General features: G+C 36.7%; 1 protein-coding gene across 1 annotated transcript in view; it reads left to right on the top strand.

Annotated features, from left to right (window-relative positions):
* Positions 1-20,994, top strand: part of SPATA6 (spermatogenesis associated 6) — a 101,620-nt gene that overhangs the window by 69,825 nt on the left and 10,801 nt on the right. Inside the window, exons 10-11 of the mRNA XM_080922146.1 lie at positions 9,763-9,947; positions 15,457-15,556. Of these exons, the coding sequence (XP_080778272.1) occupies positions 9,763-9,947; positions 15,457-15,556 (285 nt within the window). The remainder of the gene's footprint in view (positions 1-9,762; positions 9,948-15,456; positions 15,557-20,994) is intronic.

Raw genomic sequence — 20,994 nt, forward strand, 5'->3', positions numbered from 1 at the left:
AGAACAAAAGGAAGCAGATATACCCAAAAAAGAGTAGACGGCAAGAAATAATCAAAATTAGGGCAGAAATAGACCAAATAGAAACAAAAAGAACCATTGAAAAGATCAACAAAACCAAAAGTTGGTTCTTTGAGAAAATCAACAAGATTGATAAACCCCTAGCCAGACTAACTATAGGGCAAAGAGAGAGTATCCAAATTAACAAAATCAGAAAGGAAAGTGGGGACATAACAACTGAAACTGAGGAAATTCAAGAAATCATCAGATCCTACTACAAAAACTTATACTCCACAAAATTGGAAAATCTGGAGGAAATGGACGAATTCCTAGACAGATACAAGGTCCCAAAGTTAAACCAGAACCAAGTAAACCATCTAAATAACCCTATAACACCTAAAGAAATAGAAGAAGTTATCAAAAGCCTTTCAACCAAAAAAAAAGCCCAGGTCCAGACGGGTTCAGTGCAGAATTTTATCAGACTTTTATTGAGGATATAACACCAATACTCGCCAAACTATTCCAAAAGATAGAATCAGATGGAATATTACCCAACTCATTTTTTGAGGCTACAATAACCATCGTACCTAAATCACACAAAGACCCTACACGGAAAGAGAACTTCAGACCATTCTCACTTATGAACATTGATGCAAAAATACTCAACAAAATCCTTGCAAACCGAATCCAAGAACACATCAAAATGATCATTCATCATGACCAAGTAGGCTTCATCTCTGGGATGCAGGGATGGTTTAACATTAGGAAATCCATCAACGTAATCCACCATATGAATAAACTCAAATACCAAAATCACATAGTCATCTCACTAGACGCTGAGAAAGAATTCGACAAAATCCAACACCCCTTCATGTTAAAAGTCCTGGAAAGAACAGGAATCCAAGGCCCATACTTAAACATAATAAAAGCAATATACAGCAAACCAACAGCCAACATCAAACTTAATGGCCAGAAACTTGAAGCAATCCCACTAAAATCAGGGACTCGAAAAGGCTGCCCACTCTCCCCCTACCTATTCAACATAGTACTGGAAGTCCTGGCTTGAGCAATTAGACAGCAAAAGGAGATCAAGGAGATACAAATCGGAAAGGAAGAGATAAAAACATCACTCTTTGCCGATGAAATGATAGTGTTCTTGAGTGACCCCAAAAATTCCACCAGAGAACTCCTACAGCTGATAAACAAGTTCAGCAAAGTGGCTGGATACAAAATTAACTCAAACAAATCAGTAGCCTTCCTATACTCAAAGGACAAACATGTGGAGAAAGAAATTAGGGAAAACATACCCTTCACAATCCTTATAAAAACTATGAAATACCTTGGTGTGACTCTAACTAAGCAAGTGAAGGACCTGTATGACAAGAACTTCAAACCTCTAACGAAAGAAATTGAGAAGGATCTAGGAAATGGAAAGATCTCCCATGCTCATGGATTGGAAAGATCAACATCTTAAAAATGGCCATCCTACCAAAAGCAATCTACAGATTCAATGCAATCCCCATCAAAATTCCAACCCAGTTCTTCATGGAATTGGAAAGATCAATGTGCAATTTCATATGGAATAACAAAAGACCTAGAATAGCGAAATCCATCCTCAACAACAAAAATAGGCATGTGGATCAATGGAATAGAATAGAAGATCCAGAAATGAGCCCTCATGTATATGGTCACCTGATTTTTGACAAAGGAGCAGTAAACATTCAATGGAAAAAGGACAGCCTATTCAACAAATGGTGCTGGTCCAACTGGCACTCAGCATGCAAAAGAATGAAAATAGACCCGTTCTTATCTCCCTGTACAAAGCTCAAGTGTAAGTGGATCAAATATCTTTACATTAAACCAGATACACTGAAACTATTAGATGAGAAAGTAGGGAAAACCTTAGAACACATAGGTACAGGAGAAAATTTCCTGAACAAAACACCAATGGCTCAAGCTCTAAGGTCAAAGATTAACAAATGGGACTTAATGAGATTGCAAAGTTTCTGTAAGGCTAAAGACATCGTCACGAAAACAAAAGGGCAACCAACAGAATGGCAAAAGATCTTTACCAACACCACATCAGATAGAGGCCTAATATCCAAGGTGTACAAAGAACTCAAAAAGCTAGACACCAGAGAATCAAATAACCCTATTAAAAAATGGGGTACAGAGCTAAACAAAACGTTTTTTGTTGAGGAACACCAAATGGCCGAGAAACACCTGAGGAAGTGCTCGACATCCTTAGCCATCAGGGAAATGCAAATCAAAACAACCCTGAGATTCAACCTCACACCAGTCAGATTGGCCAAGATCCAAAACTCAGATTACAGCAGATGCTGGCGAGGCTGCGGAGAAAGAGGAACACTTCTCCACTGTTGGTGGGGTTGCAAGCTAATACAACAACTCTGGAAATCTGTCTGGCGATACCTCAGAATATTGGATATAGTACTACCTGAAGACCCAGCTATTCCACTTCTGGGCATATACCCCAGAGACACTTTAATACACAACAAAGATATATGCACCACAATGTTCATAGCGGCTCTATTTATAATAGCCAGAAGCTGGAAGGAACCCAGATGTCCTTCAGAAGATGAATGGATACAAAAATTGTGGTACATATACACAATGGAATACTACTCAGCCACCAGAAACAATGACTTAACCAAATTCTTAAGAAAATGGCTGCATCTAGAGAATATCATCCTGAGTGAGATAACCCAGTCACAAAAGAACAGACATAATATGCAGTCACTGATAGTGGGATGCTAACCCCAGAGGCTTGCACTCCCCCAGAAACAACTCACAGACTGTATGAAGTCCAAGAAATAAAGAAAACAAAAAAATATACATATATTTACAAAACAAGAATACTTTGACTATTTCCATGTTGCGTTTTGTTTTGCATGTACTTTATGCTTATTGTAACTATTAGGTTTTCAATGCATACTGTCAAGCCCTTGAAAAAAATCAAGTACTGACTAAAAAAATATATTCACATGGTTTTATGTAAAAATTATTTTAATGTCTGCAAAAACAGTACTGACAAAAATGTATAATTTTAAGCAAAAAATGTTTAAAATCTGTACATTCATTTTTGTTTTGTAAAATAAAGTCGTTTTAAAAAAAATACCAAAAATTGCCACAAGGCTATCTTTTTAGCTCTTGAATTGTTAATGATTTAAGGTCCAGGTATACCACACTCTGAGAGGGTGCTATACACTTATTTTTTTTCTAAGAAGGACTGAGGCTTTCACCTTTTGGCTTTTGCTTTTTTTTTTTTTTTTTTTTTTTAAGCTTCATATGGCCTGTGAGTTGTTTCTGGGGTATTCAGAGCTTTCTGAGGATAGTATCCAATTATCAGTGACTGCATATTGTGTCTGTTCCATTGTGACTGGGTTATCTCACTCAGGATGATATTCTCTAGATGCATCCATTTTCTTAGGGATTTCATAAAGTCATGGTTTCTAATAGCTGAGTAGTACTCCGTTGTGTAAATATACCACAATATTTGTTTCCATTCATCTACTGAAGGACATCTGGGTTCTTTCAAGTGTCTGCTATTATAAATAGGGTTGCTATGAACATTGTGGTGCATGTGTCTTTGTTGTATGTTGGAGCATCTCTGGGGTATATTTTTAGAAGTAGAATAACTATGTCCAATTTTCCGAGGAACTGCCAGACTGATTTCTAGAGTGGTTGTACCAGCTTACAACCCCACCAACAGTGGAGAAGTGTTCCTCTTTCTCCACATCCTTACCAGCATCTGCTGTCATCTGAGTTTTTTTTTTTTAAATATAAAAGTAGTTTATTAAATATAACATGAACATATCTAACATGTTAATGAATAAGATTATACATCTGTTATGTATACTACAGTAAATATGTATACTAAAATTTTTCTCTCAGGTAATAAAAAAAATCACTTCTATTTTATGTTCATTTAAATTTGCATTTAATTTCTATTTACATTCATTCAATCTGAAATCAAATATCTTAACACAGTAAACTAAATACAAGATGAAAAGCAGAAAAGGTGTTGCCCTCATAGAATTCCTTCTAAGGAGGCCGTTAAAGAACTTAATAGATGCAAAGCCAACTTGGGGTAAAAGAAAACAGTTTAAAAGAGCAAACACTGTCAGAAACCCGTCTTTGAGATGCTCCTTCAGAGAATCCAGGAAAATAATACTTGTGCTATAGTGTTGAGTCACATGAGGAAAGTACTATATTGTTCAGCAACAAACCATAGGCCCTGTGTGACAAATATTGTCACGACTGTTTGACCAGCTAGCTAATGTTTGCTCCTGGAACGAAACCATAGATGTTTGGATAGTGACATATTTTGAGATACCATTTTCATTTTCAAAGCCTCAAAATCCATTCTTCATAAATTCAACATTTCTCATGAGAATAATCTTAGATCTAGCCCTTGTAAGCTAGGAAATCTACAGATAACTGAATGTTTCTAAGATGGTCCTGTATTAAATATGACATTCAAGGTTCAGGATATTAATGCTAAGATACATTTTGTTTATAGTTGTCACCTACAGTACAGAATGTTGAATTTATGGAGCCTCATACATGCATTCTCTCCTCAAATCTCAAAGTATCCCAAAAACAGTATGGGGAAAAAATTCCTTAAGAGCATACACAGGAAAGAAATAACATAATTTCGTAATGGTCTGGTTCAAGTTCAATAATTAATACATTGTTAATCACAGCTGGTTTATAAATCCCAGGTTAGTTATTCTGTAACACTACAAACCTCATAAAAGAAATTTAGTAAACTTCAGTTCAGTGAGTACATATTAATTAAAAAACAGCATGTAGAAAATAAAAAAATATCCTGTAATAGCTGATTTTAAAGAAAATAATCAAGTAATAAAAGAAAAAGCACTTAATCTTTTTATACACTTACCTGGTACAAGCATGAACACCTCTTTTTAGGAACTCAAACTAGTATTGACATACGCTTTAAATTATGATTCAGTTTTTACAAATAAATACAGAGTAGGCCATATTGCATAGGCATGTGCTTTCTGTCTGTGACACTCATGTGACACCTGACATGTTTCACAGTCATAGTAGGGATATACATTTATGAAGGTTTCTCAATATCTTAGCCATTCTGACTGGTGTGAGGTGGAATCTCAGGGTTGTTTTGATTTGCATTTCCCCCAATTACTAGGGATGTCCAGCTTATTACTTCTTGAGAACTGTTGCTAAATGCAGATAGGAGTCATTGCAACCCATGTTCCTTCCCTGCTGCTTCCTTAGAGACATAAGCTTGGAAGTTCTGTGGTCTGTTTTTCAACCTAGTTCAGGCAAGAATTCTATTAAAAAATTTTGCTGCTGTTTTATATGAGTCTTAACTTTTATATCCTCAAATATCTGTTCCCTTGCTGCCTGCTCTCATGGAATGCATAAATGAATATTTAGCTTTATGTTAAGGATAGTATATTAAAATATCAACTCCTGAGTTGCTTAGGGTAATGCTATTTGTTATACAAATAAAACTCTTAACTTCAAAAGTTAAATATAGTAGAAATTTATATTTTTATCATTTAAAAAATAGAAGGTGCTTCTGAAATTCTGTTTCATCCTATGTGTTAACCTATTTGTGGCTCTTCCTAATCTTTGACTTCACAGGCACCTTTGTAGTCACAGAGAAGGCTCTGTTTCTTAAGTGCCTGGTATTGGAATAGGCACTTGTCTATGTTTGGTAGCCAAGAACTGACCACCCCTGAGGCAAAGGTTGCCTTGGAGGAAGATAAGATGTGTTGTGGTAGATGTCTAATGGTTTCTAGATTTGAACTTCTTTCCTGCCCCTTGACAAGTATTTTGTGACTGAAACTGTCATGCTGGAAATAAAAATGTAACACAACTGGAAATCATCTTCATTGTTGTTGGTATTCCATAGTAAGGTGGATGTTCATAGCACCCAGTGTATTTGGGCCACAAGAAATGCCACGGATAACCCAGTCACAAAAGAACACACATGATATGCCGTCACTGATAATTGGATACTAGCCTCAGAAAGCTCTGAATACCCAAGAAACGATTCACAGACCTCATGAAGCTCAAAAAATCAAAAAAAAAAAAAAAAAAAAAAAAAAAAGAAAAGAAAAAAAGAAGGCTAACATGTGGAAGCGTCAGTCCTTCTTAGGAAAAATGAAAAAGGAAAAAATCGTGTATTCATCATATATTATGTAACAAATTTTGTGAGCTATAATAATATTTTATAAAATAAATAAATAAAATCATGTTCATCAGAGTAGAGGTGGCTTATTTTTCATATTATTTTGAAAAATAAGCAAGAAAAGTATTTTCAAAATTGAAGATGGATTTTGAGTTGTGTCTATAACTGTTACTACTTATGACTGCATTTTAAAAATTGAAGTTGCTGTTTTGCACAAATGTTAATACAAATTTGATCTGATTTTAAAAGGTTGATAATATTTTAACATTCTGACTTTTTGGTTTGGGGCTTACATTGCTGCATAAATTATTTCTAAGGAAAAAAAAATGAAATGCCAGGGCTGATATACATAATGCTTTGGCATTATGCTCATCACCTTCCCGTTAGTTTTTTTTTTTTAATTTACATTTCAAATGTTATCCCATGTCCCCTTTGAAAACTCCCTATCCCATCCTCCCTCCCCCTACTTCTGTAAGGGCGCTCCTCCACCCACCTGTCTGCTCTCTTGCCTTCCTTCATTTCCCTACACTGGAGCATGGAACCTTCCCAGGACCAAGGGCCTTTCCTCCCACTGATGTCCATCCTCTGCTACATATCGGGCTGGGGCCATGGGTCTCTCCATGTGTGCTCTTTGGTTGGTGGTTTAATCCCTGGGAGCTCAGGGTTGGGGGAGGCGGGTGGTGTCTGGTTGGTTGGTATTGTTGTTCTTCCTATGAGTTGCAAACTCCTTCAGCGCCTTCAGTTCTTTCTCTAAGTCCTCTATTGGGGACCCTGTGCTCAGCCCAATGGTTGGCTGTCTTATTTTATTTGGTATGTATTTGCCTGCATGTGTATCAATTGTTTGCTTTATGCGCATGAAGGTCAGAAGAGGGCATCAGATACTATAGAATTGGAGGTAAGGGTATCTGTAAACCACTATGTGGATGCTGAGAACCAAAGTTGGGTCCTATCCAAGAGTAACAAGTGCTATAACCCCCTTGAAACCATCTCTCCAGCCCCAGCTTTGATTATCATAACAGATATGTGAAATTATTTCTTATTAAAAAAAACATCCTGACTCACACAGTTTCGGGCTCTAGATCACAGTTCATTGGCTGCATTGCTTTGGTGATGTACCATATCACGGTGGAAGCATGTGGCAGGAGCTTCCACCAGGAGCCAGAGTGCTTGGGAGATGTACACCATGTCCTACCATCTCCAAAGACCTTCTAGTAGGCTCCACTCTTAATGCTTCCACCAGTTTCTGTTGGATCCTTTCTGAGGATTAAACTTATCACACAGGCCTTTGCACAGCTTGTAAGAATCAGACTATAGCAGCTAAAATACAAAGGATTTAACATGATCAAGAACTGGAAGGCATCTTGAGAAAATCTTTGGTTCTAATGAATCATTGGTGAGATTATGTCATTTAAAAATGAGCAGAAAATTGATCATTATTAATGTTAAATAAATAGTCTAGAGCATAAAAGCCTTATTTTATTTGAAAAGTTTAAATCTGGCTTGGGAGGAGCATGTAAAAAACTGAAAAAAGTCCATAAAAGTCTGTCAGTGCTGGCTATGTTGGGAATTCAACCATAATATCTCAAGTTGAGGACTTGAGTCTATGATTTTAAGTCAGGGGTGAGCTCTCCAGGAGACAGTTCACTTGTGACGAAAGCAAACACCAGCAGATTCCAAAAAGCGAATCAAAATACACAACCAGAGAAGTAACCTAGGATGCTGTTGCAATAAAAGCTAAAGCTCTCCTTCCCTGAGCAGCTCAAAGATGAATTTAGCAACTCAAAGTTGTTTATGTACATGAAACTTCCTCCTATAAACTCATACAAAATATAAGACAGTTATATTGTAGCACCATTAGCAATACATTTCCAGTTTTCAAGTCTAATGAACAGGTGAAAATGTCATGAAGAGGGTTCTGCAGTTCTGGAAGACTGAGAACCTAGCTTTGGACTTGGTTTAACAAACCCACTACAAGAGTTTTTACCCTGGCTGCCAGAGAGACCCCCGAGAAAGGAAGCTGGAGTGATCTTAGAGGATCATAGAGGAAGGTGCTATTTACACATTGAGGGTTTTATCGGTGTCTACAATCTCTGCCTCTGTATACCTTAGTGGGCTCAGAGCTGTCAACAGATAACCCACTCGTTGTCTCTCTCGATCCGGATGCTCGGTTGATCTTAAGGGAAGCTTTTTAGGGCATAGTGCTGAAAGGGAAGGGGTGGGAGATGAACCACCTTGACAGGAGTGTCTCTGAAAGGGAAATGTTAAGAGATGATATTTATAGAGTTTAGAATCATGAACATTTTAATAAGGTTTTAAATGTGAGAGTCTAATTAAGAAAGTATATAAAAGCTTAGGGTTAATAAACAGAGGCTAGAGGTCTAGCAAGTCATAACAGTGGAGCAGGGAGAAAGTATTCAACTGTTCGGAGAAGGGAATTGCTTCTTCATACAAAGAGAAGAATCAGTGTTGTTTTTAGAAGGGAAGCCTTCTCAGAAGTCCTGTGGAATGAAGGTGGGCCATATGGATGTAAGTGTTCTGGGTTTTCCTACTTCACTAAGTTAGATGTTTTCCCTTAAACATCATTAGATTTGTTGAACTCAGTATGACAGACAAAGGTTAGTTGTATTCTTACGTTTGAATGAAACTCTCATTGTGTAGATGTACCACATTGTCGCTCTTCATTCATCCTCCATCCGCCTGTGAATGGGCACTTGGGCTGATTCACTAACGTGGCCATTGTATCTTCGGATCCTTAGTATGATGCTTTTCTTACTGTGAGGCACCTGCTGAATGCTCCTGTTAAAATTATTCCTTGTCACCAGCTTCCACTCCACTCTAGCATCTCTGACCTTCTTTCTTGTTTTTCTTTCTTTGGTGGAACTTAATACTCCTGGAATGCATTACATTTTATGTCTGTATCCTGTTCTGTGTCTTAAAGCTACTTTTCCATAATATAATCCTACTAGATTACAAGTACCACAGCAGCTAAACTATGCAATCTGCTGTTCATTCATATCTGTTCTTTATTTTATATACACCAATCTAGATACTTTTCCCATCTGTACTCAAAAATGTTTTGAGTTAATGAAATTTTATCTTGTATGACTATCTAAACCTGACTTGAACAAGAACAACAAAGATATGCTTAAGTGGATGGAAAGTCCAGATGTCCTCAGCCATACACAAGGAACTACAGGTGACAAAAGAATTCTCCGAGTAGGAGAAAGTTTTACCCAGAGAAGAGCACACCAGTTGATTAGCCAACAACAGACTGAGCAAGTTGTTTCTATATATTTAGAGATATACATGAAACAACAATTAATGAAAAGGAGGTCATAAATTTGAAAGAGAGCAAGGCAAGGGGTATACAGGAACATTTGGAGGCAGGAAAGAAAGTGGTGGAAGGATAATATAATCACCATGTCCAAAAATTTAAAAAATAATTAAGATTATAATTAAATAAAAAAGGAAGAAATAATAAAAATTTTATTGTAAGTACATATGTATCTATCAATCTATATATGCATATATATACATAGACATGTACACATTTTTAAAAATAGGTTATCAGATCACCACATGGGAGAGACTTCGAGGATCCCTTTGAAAGGTGTGAAGAATATTTGAACCCAAGGACATGTAGCAAGCCCCAGCATTCTGCAAGGACCTTACTAGTCCATTCAGCACCTTCCACGATACCAAAGCATTGTGCAAGTCCTGTGCTAAATAGAGCCTCTCTCAGGGAAAGGTAAGTATAATTTCTTTTTTTCTTCATCTTTCATTTTGAGCAGAAAGATCCTGGGTTCAAATCCAGCCTGGCTTATACCTGTCATTATTTGAATATTCATCACTAGAAACAGAAAACAGCATATTCATAAGAAGTGATTATCTATAAAATTTATTTTTGTTTTTGAGACTTACTTAAATTGTTTGTTTCAAGTACATTATAAATTGTGTTAGTATCTCCTCTAGCACAGTTTGTCTGATGTGAACTTGTTAGTCAGATCTGGCTCTTTATTTCTAATTAGTTAATGTAATTTATTAAAGGTGAAAATCTGAATGTGTGGTAGGTTGTCTTAGTAGACCTCCTGGTGATTTATTATAATTGGTTTGCCTTTAAGGATACAAATAGTCTACACTGAATTTTCTGATTAATCTCAATGGTAAAACACGCATTGTTGTGTGTGGTATCTGGCTTCTCATTTTCCTCCTTCCAGCAACCGAGAAGAATCTAAATCATGCAAAAAGTCAAGCTCTCTCTCTCTAAGAATGCTTGTGTTCCACATCAGAAGGACTGTTAAACGTGGGCATAGGAATAAAACTCACCATGTTACATAAAACTATCATTTTCCCATTAAAAATATCTAGGCTATTTTGTTTTTTATAAAAAAATTACAACTTAAGAGATACAATTTTAACACCTTGACCTTCACATCCCATATTTATGTATGGCATAAAAAAGTAGCCGCTCAATTCTTAAAACATGTTAAGTTCATTCATTAACAAATACTTAATTAGCTGTAGAAATTCTATCAATAGACCAGATGAAAATAGCTACGTTGAACTATGGCTGCTATATAAAAAGATCCTGCTCTGAACAGATAGGTTTATCTGTTCCTTCATCAGCTTTGGAAGCATCTGGACGAGGGAAGAGAAAGGAAAAGGGAGGTAATGTGAGTATGTGTGTGATACTGGCCACTTGTTACTGACATACTGAATATTTTTAATTTAATTTAATTTTTTTGAGAATTTCATGCTTGAGTGCTATATTTACATCATTCCTCTATCCTCTCTGACTACAAGTCCCGGTTTTAGTAAATATTTCATCGTAAGTTGGGTTTTCTACCCCACCTTTGATTATTCAGTTCCCAGATAAAGACACACCACTTTTATAATAAGCCTTAATCAACAATAAAGATGGGAAGATATCTACCCTCTAAGCTATTAATTTCTATTTCCCCATCAATAACCCTGAATTAAACCTAGGCATATTTCATCTGGGCCTTTCTTAACTCCAATTGGCCAGCCTTCATGGCTATGTTTTCATGACTCTCCCAACCCATAGCATCTTTCCATCTTTCTATCTTCCTAGTCCTCCTTTTCCTCTTCTTCGCCCTCCTCCTCATGGTTGATCCCTAGACCTCAAGCCTAGGAATCAAACTCTGTCTCTCTTCTTCTGCCCAGCTATAGGCTGTAGGCATCTTTGTTTACCAGTAAGGAATAATTTGGGGTACAAGGTCACATAGCACCACTTGGGTCTACTTGTGGATTCTCTCATCCCTGGGGGCAACCAGGCCTTGGGGGTCAGTATTTAGCAGTGCAGCACACAGCAAAAGACAAAGCATCAGCAATTTCCCCCATGTCTCCTCTGCTCCCTCTTAAATTCATGACTTCTATAATCATTATTGTACACATGTTTGTATATACACACATGTATATTGCATATATAATTATTATATGTACACATGTGCGTATATATACCTCCTAAATGCATTTAGTGTTGCTCATATGTGTATGTGCTTTGGCTAACCACTTACGATTATACAACCTATAGAGGTCTCTTCCCTAGAGAAGTCTGATTCTTCTTAGCCGCCACTGACTTCCTGTAGCTCTTCATGTAGGGTTGGTCCTTGGGAAATTTTTCTAATCCATTTCAGTATGTTACCTGGTACTGTCATTACATAGATCTTGTTTATGCAAGAGATCATGGTTACAAGACACTACTCAGCTATCAGAAACAATGACTTAACGAAATTCTTAAGAAAATGGATGCATCTAGAGAATATCATCCTGAGTGAGATAACCCAGTCACAAAAGAACAGACATAGTATGCAGTCACTGATAATGGGATACTAACCCCAGAAAGCTCTGAACACCCCAGAAACAACTCACAGACTGTGTGAAGTTCAACAACAACAAAAAAAAGAATATATTTTAATTAAAATAGAACTGTATCACATCCCCCTTTCCTCCCTACAGCCCCTCCTAGTTTCTCTCCTATCCCCTCAAATTAATAGCCTCTTTTCCTATATTATTGTTACATATATACATATGTGTGTGTATATGTACCCACAAATACTTAATTACAACCTTAAAAAATGTATTCGTATACTTTTATGCAAAAATGCTGAAAATTTGTACATTTATCTTTGTTTTTTCAAATAAAGTAAAAAAAAAAAAAAACTAGACACTATCTTGCAGGAGGCATAGTGGTCCACTGACTGGTAAGATCTTCCCACTCTCTCTTCCTGTCATATTCTATGAGCCTTCAGTGTAAGGTTGTGTTGTATATGTACCACCAATTAGAGCTGGACACCTTGCCAGCACTTTTCTGTATTTTGACCAGTTGTGGAGTGAGATACAGAAATTTGATTGATGTCATTTCTAGTTCATTAGGATTATGCCTCGTGATTGGCATTGGGATAAAAGGAGTGTTCTCATAGGATGTGTACACATGTGCATACACAAGCACCCACTCCCTCAATTTAGAAGTTTGTTAGAAACTCTTGAAGTGAGGGCTTCTGAAGAAGTCTGATGACTTTAATTTCCTCTCACTATCAGGAGGCTTTCCTTGATTTCTGCATTTGCTTGGCTGTTCAGCTACAGTGAATATATCTGTTAAGCCTTTTGTAAGACTTATGGTACTGTGGTTCTGTTCTGATACTTGCCATGTGTATAGGATTTCAAGAGTGCTTTTGCTTATATTATAAATATTTGTAAATATTGTTTTGTGGCTTTTCACCTTTTTTAAAATTTATTTTATTTATGTCAGTACACTGTCGCTGTCTTTAGACACACCAGAAGAGGGCATCAGATCTCATTACAGATAGTTCTGAGACGTCATGTGGTTTTTGCGAATCGAACTCAGGACCTCTGGAAGAGCAGCCAGTGCTCTTAACCACTGAGCCATCTCTGCAGCACCACCTTCCATCTTTTAAACATATTTTGTACAATACTCTAATTCTACACATACTGCAATAGCACAGGATCTTGAGAAGTCATTTTTCCTGTATCTGCAGTTTGAGTGTCTGTGAATTCTCTATGGAGTGTAGCTAAAATGAACTTTTCAGTTATATTTCCATGGGAGAAATAACTTCAGAATAAATATTACCATTTTCATTCTCTTCACCTTGCCTTGAGTTTTATGAGATCTGATTACACAAGTAACCCCAGCTGTCGTGAAAATTGTGACATAGCCCGACTTGTTCCGATCCACCTGTGTCTACCTCAGGAGGGTTAGGACATTTATTTCCTGGTGAATAAATGTACTTAAGATTTTTGATAAAATAAATATTCATCCATCGTTGCCTGTTTTACTTTTGATTGGCTGATTGGACGAAAATAAGGCACACTTAAAATAAATGGTAAACGAATTTGAACTCTCCAAGATGAATTAAAATTTTATTAATGTATTGTTTGTGGCAAGCATAACAGTTTTTTTCCCACCAATGTGTAACAGCTTTATTTCAGTGCATTTAGAAAAGAAGGACATTCACCTAGTGTTCAACTCATATTATTAGGGGCAACTATGTTTTATTCTTCCTAATATTCAGTAGCCCTCTTTAAGGAGATGGTGGTCTTGAGTTTGGTGTTTCTAGGTCACTAGTAATATATTTGCAGGTGTCTACAGAATCCATTGAAGTCATGGAACAGCATAACATGATGTAAATGTATATTGCATATCCAAGGAAAAATTGGTATTTTTTCTCTACAGTTGTATGTCAGAGACACAGCTGCAGAAATTTTTATGTATGGTATTCATTAAAATTATATTTTCTCTAAGATTGAAATAAGATGGTAAGCCTTTGATTATGTTCTTTAATAAACAGATTAAAATTTTTTATCAGTTTTAGCCAATTACTTATTTTAGTGAAGGTGCTGTTTTCTCCCATTAAAAAATACATCTAGAAGTTCTGATGCCATAAAATGGTTTCAGTTTTGATTATAAGTATTTCAGAAGCATATTTTAAGTATAAATATTAATATTGTAACTCCAGGTTTTACACTTTCCATTGTTACTAAAATAAGGCTTGAATATTAACATACTTAATTAAAAAGGAATTGGTACCATTTTAAATCATGCTTATGTTGTTTCTTTGTGGATCATATTAAAGCTCCTGAGGCCAGCATTTGCTATTCCATAGCACAGACTAGTGGACCTGCTCATAGTGTCTCTGTGGAGACCGTGGAGTTGCACGGTTGCATCTCAGATTTCCACACGGGGCCTCCTGTGTTGAGATAGTTGTTCCGCCAATCCACTTGCATAGCTGCACCTAATCTTACAGATTAAATTTGGGATTGTTTATTAAATTGGTTGTCTCTTTATTCCTTTAAAGTAGATCCTTTAAACCATTCAGTTTTTTAATGATCTTTACTTTGTGTAATAAATGTAATATTCTAATTGTGTTAAGACGAGCTAAGAACGAAAAAAAGGCCAAAGTTAAGTAATATATTAATATGTTTCTTATTTCTTTATAGGGGAATTATCAATATTACTTCAAATATATGCTATAATTAAGGAATCTGGAAATTTTTATGATGACTTGGATAAAATAAAATAGCTTAATTATATGGATGTCAATTTTGAACCAAAGAAGGGCACAATGAAAAGAAATAAATGCTTTATTTCTTCTCTGACATTTTAAATCCCAATATGCAGACTCTAATTAAAGTCATACTTTTCTAATCTACATTTTAATATTTCACTTTTAAAAATACAATTCTCATAGTGCATAGAGAGGTGACATCATCTTTGTTAAGAAGGGACCATTTTATTCATATTCCAAAAGAATGGAAATATCAGTAGATTCTAAGTAGTATTTTTATCTCTTATATATAAGCTATTGCTTATATTATAAAGCTTATTTGCTGAATGTAGCTTTTTGTTTCTTCCACATAGTTTCAAAATATATTAAATTTTTAGAGAATAAATTCTAATTAAAAGAATTGTACATGGAATTATTGTTCTAATGTGAGAGTTTAAATGTTTATTTAGAATTAAATGCTAAAGAGTGATGTGCAAAAAAATCTTAAGATGATCAGATATGTAGGGATAGACTCCCAGATACATGTCAAAATTAATTACTAAGACTAATTTTTAGACATTATAGAAAATTAATAGTGTAGCTGAGTATATTTGGCCAAAGGCATAATTACATTATTTTAAGGTCATAAAGTTAGGGGGAAATTTTGTTTCTTCCCTGTCTTTAACAGTTCTCCTCTCTTTTTTCTTTCTTCTTTTTCTTTCGTGCCCACAGGTTCCACTCTGATTGGTGTTCGCCTCCAAACTGCGAGGAGATCCATGACCGGGTGAAAGATGTCTTGAAATCACATCAAGCCCACGCAAGACATTTATGTGTTAGTTTCTAAAACTTTCTCTCTATTGAAGACATTTTTTTAAGTGGCTCCTCAAAGCAGCTAAGGTGCTTACAGGTTGTAATTGTTAGTTACAGAGAAGGAAAATGATTCTCTGAAGGAGTCGCCAGATTTCCTGTGATCAACATAGGCAACTTTCTGTATGGCCAGAATCATGAGATGGCTTTTGTTTATATCTTTATGTATTTTATTACATTTATTTATATTTTGTGTATGTGTATGAGTACACATGTGGTATGACATATGTGGAGGTCAGTGAACAACATTGCTAGAATCAGTTTATCAATTCTGTCCTTGTACCTTGTGTTTCTTGGGGATCCAAATCAGGTCATCAAAGGTTGGAAGCAAGTGCCTTCACTGATTGAGCCATCTTGGGCTCCTAGGGTTTTGTTGTTGTTGTTTCATGTTTCAGCATTAGGTATTTATCGTATTTGTATGCATGATCAAAAACTACAAGCAGTTTTAGTCATGATCTCATAAAAACTCACTAAACAGTTACTTCATAATAATCATTTTGAGGCTTTGTTTAGTGCATTTGGTGAAGGTGCATTTACTTCCATAGGGAGGTATGAGGTAGGAGAAATCAGGTGTCAGAGTGATTTACATGTCAATAAATATACAAAAGAAAGAAGAGTAGGTCAGATTTCTTGTTATATATGAGCAGTGTATAACATTTTCTGAGACAAAGTAAATGCAGTTGACTCCATGCTAACATGGAGTCATAACAATATAATATTTTTGTATTAGGTTTTTAAATTTCATTCATTAATTTAAAACAATTACTTATCATAGTTTGTACCTTTTAAGTCTTATCAGTCTTCTTTTACATAAATAAAAATCTAGCATTTTAATGGTTTAAGTTAAATTTTATAACTTGTTTTTCTTTTTACTATTTTAATTATTCTATTTTAAAAACTATTCTATTACTTGGCCCATTGTTCCAATATATATACATTGCAAATTATTTTTGATGACCTTTCAAATAGTATCGAGGCATGAGAACACTGAACTTTTTGTATGTTTACTATCACGAATTTTATTTCCCTGTATATAAAGTTGTTGTTCCTAAAATAATAATCATCTCCTTTAGGCTTATACATCCTTGTTATATATTAGCCATAAGAAATTGTGACTTTTTACATTGGAATCCATAGTAGATTCAGTGGTATCAAAATGAAGTGCTTATGTATAATTTTAGCAAAACATATCTGGGATGTGCCTGGAGTGGAGGGGCAGACACAGACGAGGGGATAGTAAAAGGAACAGTGTGTTAGGCAGACAGATGGAGGACTTGGTATTCGAAAGTTCAGTGATTTCTAGATCCCATGATGTAAGATTTAGCTTCCTTTCAGTGCTGCGAATGGAAACCAGAGCCCTGTGCATATTAGGCAGTGACAGTGAACTATATACCACATCACTTGACGTTATTTTTTAAAAATATTTTTATTTTAAATATAAGAATATTTCACCTGAATGCATGTATTTGTCATGTGTATGCCTGGTGCCCACAGACAGCTGGAACAGACACTGAATACCCCAGTACTAGAGCTACAGATGGTTGTAAGCCACAGTGGGTGCTGGGAACTGAACTCGGCCCTCCTGTGAGAGAAGCAAGCTCTTTCAATTGTTGAGTCATGTCTCCAGCATCTTTTTGATGTTGTCTTAATCAAAACCCCAGCTTACTTTTAAAAACCAACTGTTGGCAAGTGGAATCTAAAAGACACACAGAAAAGCAAAGGAACTTCTAAGATGAAAGGAAGGATTGAAGAGCTGCTCCAGTAAGCAAAGGTGCTCACTGCCAAACCTGACAACCAGAGTTCCATCCCTGGAAACTCACATAGCTGAGGGGAGAAAATTACTCAGAGTTGTCCTTTGACTTCCATCACATGTGTCCTTACGTACACATGTACACACAGATGCATAGGCACACGTAAATACAATGAATAAAAAATACAATGGAAATACTTTTAAGAATTTCCTACATATATACAATGAAATGTGATCATGTCTTTCTCTTAAACTCCTCAACTCCTCCCACATCTCCAAACAACTCATTCCACCATCATTTCTACTCCTGAAACCAAAATTAAAGCCCCACTACGTTGACATTTATGTGTACTGTGCGCTGGAGCATAGGAAACCTACCAGTGGCTACATTTCCAGAAAACAGTGATTCTCCCTTTCCCAGTAACTATCCACTGCCTCTTGGTCCTGTCCACTGAACCCTGAAAGGAGCAAAGCTGAGAAGCTCTCTAACCAGTCATAAGCGTCAAAGGCAGTTCAGCATTCTCCAGTCTACGACCTATCAAATGAATACAATGGACTAGAGACTCCACAGATTGACTGACCTAAACGCTATAGCTGATAAGCAAGGGAGGTGCAAAGTCAATTAAATGGAGTTCTAGGAGCTTTTGTCTTTTCTCCCCAGTGTTGAGAAGCATACTACGGCTCCTGCATTACTTACATTGGTGCTGAGGGTTAAACCTGGGTCCTCTGGCTTTCAAGGCAGACACTTCAACTGTCTATACAGTTAACACTTTGTAGTATTGTCTTTTGAACAAATGATTCTGTATGAAAGCAAACCAAAAGCTCAGCATCATCAATGACAAAAAAATTATCATGGTCCGTAATTCACATCAGATCAAGAGACCTTACGTGTTACAGGACTTTTAAAGGAAAGTACAGAAGACAATGTGGACAGTTTAAATTTAATGATGAATTATTTTGACATGCCACACCCATACCAATCAAAACCAAATTAAATAGGATCTTATAAAATGTATGTTTCCCTATGAAAGTCACTGGTAGAAGAATGGAAAACCGTAGTCTGGGTGAAAATATTTTCAGTGGGGCCTGGGTGAATATCAAGATGCATGTGGGGCTGAGAAGAATAGGGACTAGACAAAGTTCACATTTCAAGTGATTATCATGTTCTCTTCCATGATGTGTGATGTGAAGGGTTCTTCTCTGCAATGTTGTTACCTTAGTCTAACTTGAGAAAACATAAGACAAAGCTGAGCTGAAAGGCTGTCTTTAAAACTTGCAAACACTGGGCTAGAGAGATGGCTCCGCAGTTAAAGGCTAGGCTCAGAAGCAAAACTATAAAATATACACTCCTCCAAATTACCAAGTAACTGGTCACAGATTAGAGAAACCCGAGGAGAACTGAGGACTAATGCTACCTGGTATTCTGAACTGAGCCCTCTAACAGCGGAAGGGCATTGTTGAGAAGATGGGAGACCCACATACAGCTAATGTGAAGTATTGTACTGTTCAGAGTCAGGTTTGCTTAGTGGACCCTCATTTTGTCAGATGTTCACGAAAAGAGACTCAATGAAAGGTGGTATTTCTGTGTATCGTTCGGTACCATCTTTGCAACTTTTAAAATTAAAATCTTCTTCCAAAATGTATAAGGTAAAGCATTATTGATTTTCCTTTCAGCCCTCTCAGTTTTAATGAGGTTGCTGTGATTCCAGGTTTCTTTCCCCTTACAGGCCCTGCTTGTAGTTTTTCTTGGCTCAGTATGGAACATACTTCTTGGTACTCCGGCAGGATTTCTGCTTTAATGCCTTCTCTCACTCTGGGGCCTGAAGCTTAGATTTACAGTAGGGGAGTCTCACTGGAACTTGAGTCTTAGGTCTTTAATTTTGTCTGGGTAGCATAGGGGATTACCAACCCCTGCTGACTTCCCTGTCCTCCAGCAGTGAACCTTACAAAGAAAGCACAGAATCTTGGCATTTGTTCTGTGCTCAAAATCCACAGATGTTCCAAGGAGAAAGCCAGGTGGTCCATTAGCTCATCCCTGTGGGGTCACCTTTTCTGGAGTCTTGTCACCCCGATTACAGTTATTTGAGCAGCTTTTTCCGGTGCTTTTAAATGGCAGAAGAATTAATGTACTCACTCTACTGTGTCCTGTTTAGAAGCAAGAGACTTTCACTCCACTCTTTAAAATTAACTTAGTTTTGCATTTGCTTCTGGTTTGCCTTTCTGGGATATAAGATAATGCTGCTCGTGCTAGGCACTAATTACAGTCCAGTCCAGCAGCAAACCGAGCAGGAACTTGTCATTACCCAGTATTTCCTGCCTGTGTTCACTCATACAGCATCCCCTCCACGAGTAGCTGTGTGCTCTTCACTGCACTGTGCAAAGCTTAGAGGCTCCCATAAAATCAAATTTTCTCCCTGTAAGGAACATACACTGCGTTTTTAATGAGCCACCGAATGAGCATGACACCGAGAAGAAGAAAGCAGTGTGCGACCGCATGCAATCAAGTACATGAATACGAAGTGTAAGCATGACGCAGTCTCTCAGAGAACACGTGAAATGAGCATACAGGAATAGTAACGTTTGCTAGAGGTTAGGCCTGTGTACACATTAGTCTGTTTTCTCCTTACAATGATCTTGTAAATTAAGTATTATTATGTAATAAGTAATATTTCAAACGAACAAGCTGACATTCAGAAAGGTTAAGTTGCATTTATAAGGTTTCATAGCCACTACAGATGCTTTTAACCAGGGTTTGAGTCCAGGTAACATCCTCGACTTTAACCACTCCACTCTACAGTGATGAATGTTAAATATATCCTGATATAATAAGCATACATAGAAGATAAAATAAAATTTTAAGTGACACAGAAAGTCAAAGTAAATGGCAAATTAGCAAAAGATCCGCAGGTTTTTCCGGTAAACATGAGCCTTTAAAACAGGAGCCAATGCCTAAAAAGGCCCTGCAGAGGAAGGAGAAAGGGTCCTTGAAAACAAACAAAAAACTTCCAAACACTGAAATGCCAAACCAGAGAAGGCACAGAGAGGTGGGGAGCTGCAGATGCCCAGGGGATTTCATTGTTGAACTCATGCACAATGTAGACTGAAATACCGTTTTACAAAGTTATCTAAAGATGCAGAATTTGGGTTTTTAAAGTTTTACACTTCACTGTTGGGAAGGATGGTGCATGTGTCACTAAGAGTGTCTCCTGAGCCTGCCCATTGTGGGGAAAATGCCTGTCTCTGGTTGTTTTTCAAGACTTCCAGAAGTGACTCTCTTGTGGCACACATAGCCACCAAGGTACAGAATGCCTTGTATAGGAAAGCCCAAATCTATTTTTATTTTCTTTTCCTATTTTACCATCAACATAGATTTAAGTCTCTTAAAAACAGGGCACTGCTTGGACCTGACCCTTAATAGCCCTCTGGACTTTTCAGTGGCATCGTAACATGTTTGCTGAAGTACTTTATTTTTGTATAAACAAAATACTTTATTTGGTTTTCTAGTTATCACAGTGTTAGATCCTTGGCTTGTCCCTTTAAGTTGATGATCACTACATCTCTAGATCACACAGTGTGAAGACAATGCAGGAATCATTTTTCTAAAGCTCCACCCCTGCCTCTCTGAGTTAGAATCTTAAACTCCAGCTTACTTC

This window comes from Micromys minutus (assembly GCF_963924665.1).
Source record: "Micromys minutus genome assembly, chromosome: 9".
Classification (NCBI taxonomy): Eukaryota; Metazoa; Chordata; class Mammalia; order Rodentia; family Muridae; genus Micromys; species Micromys minutus.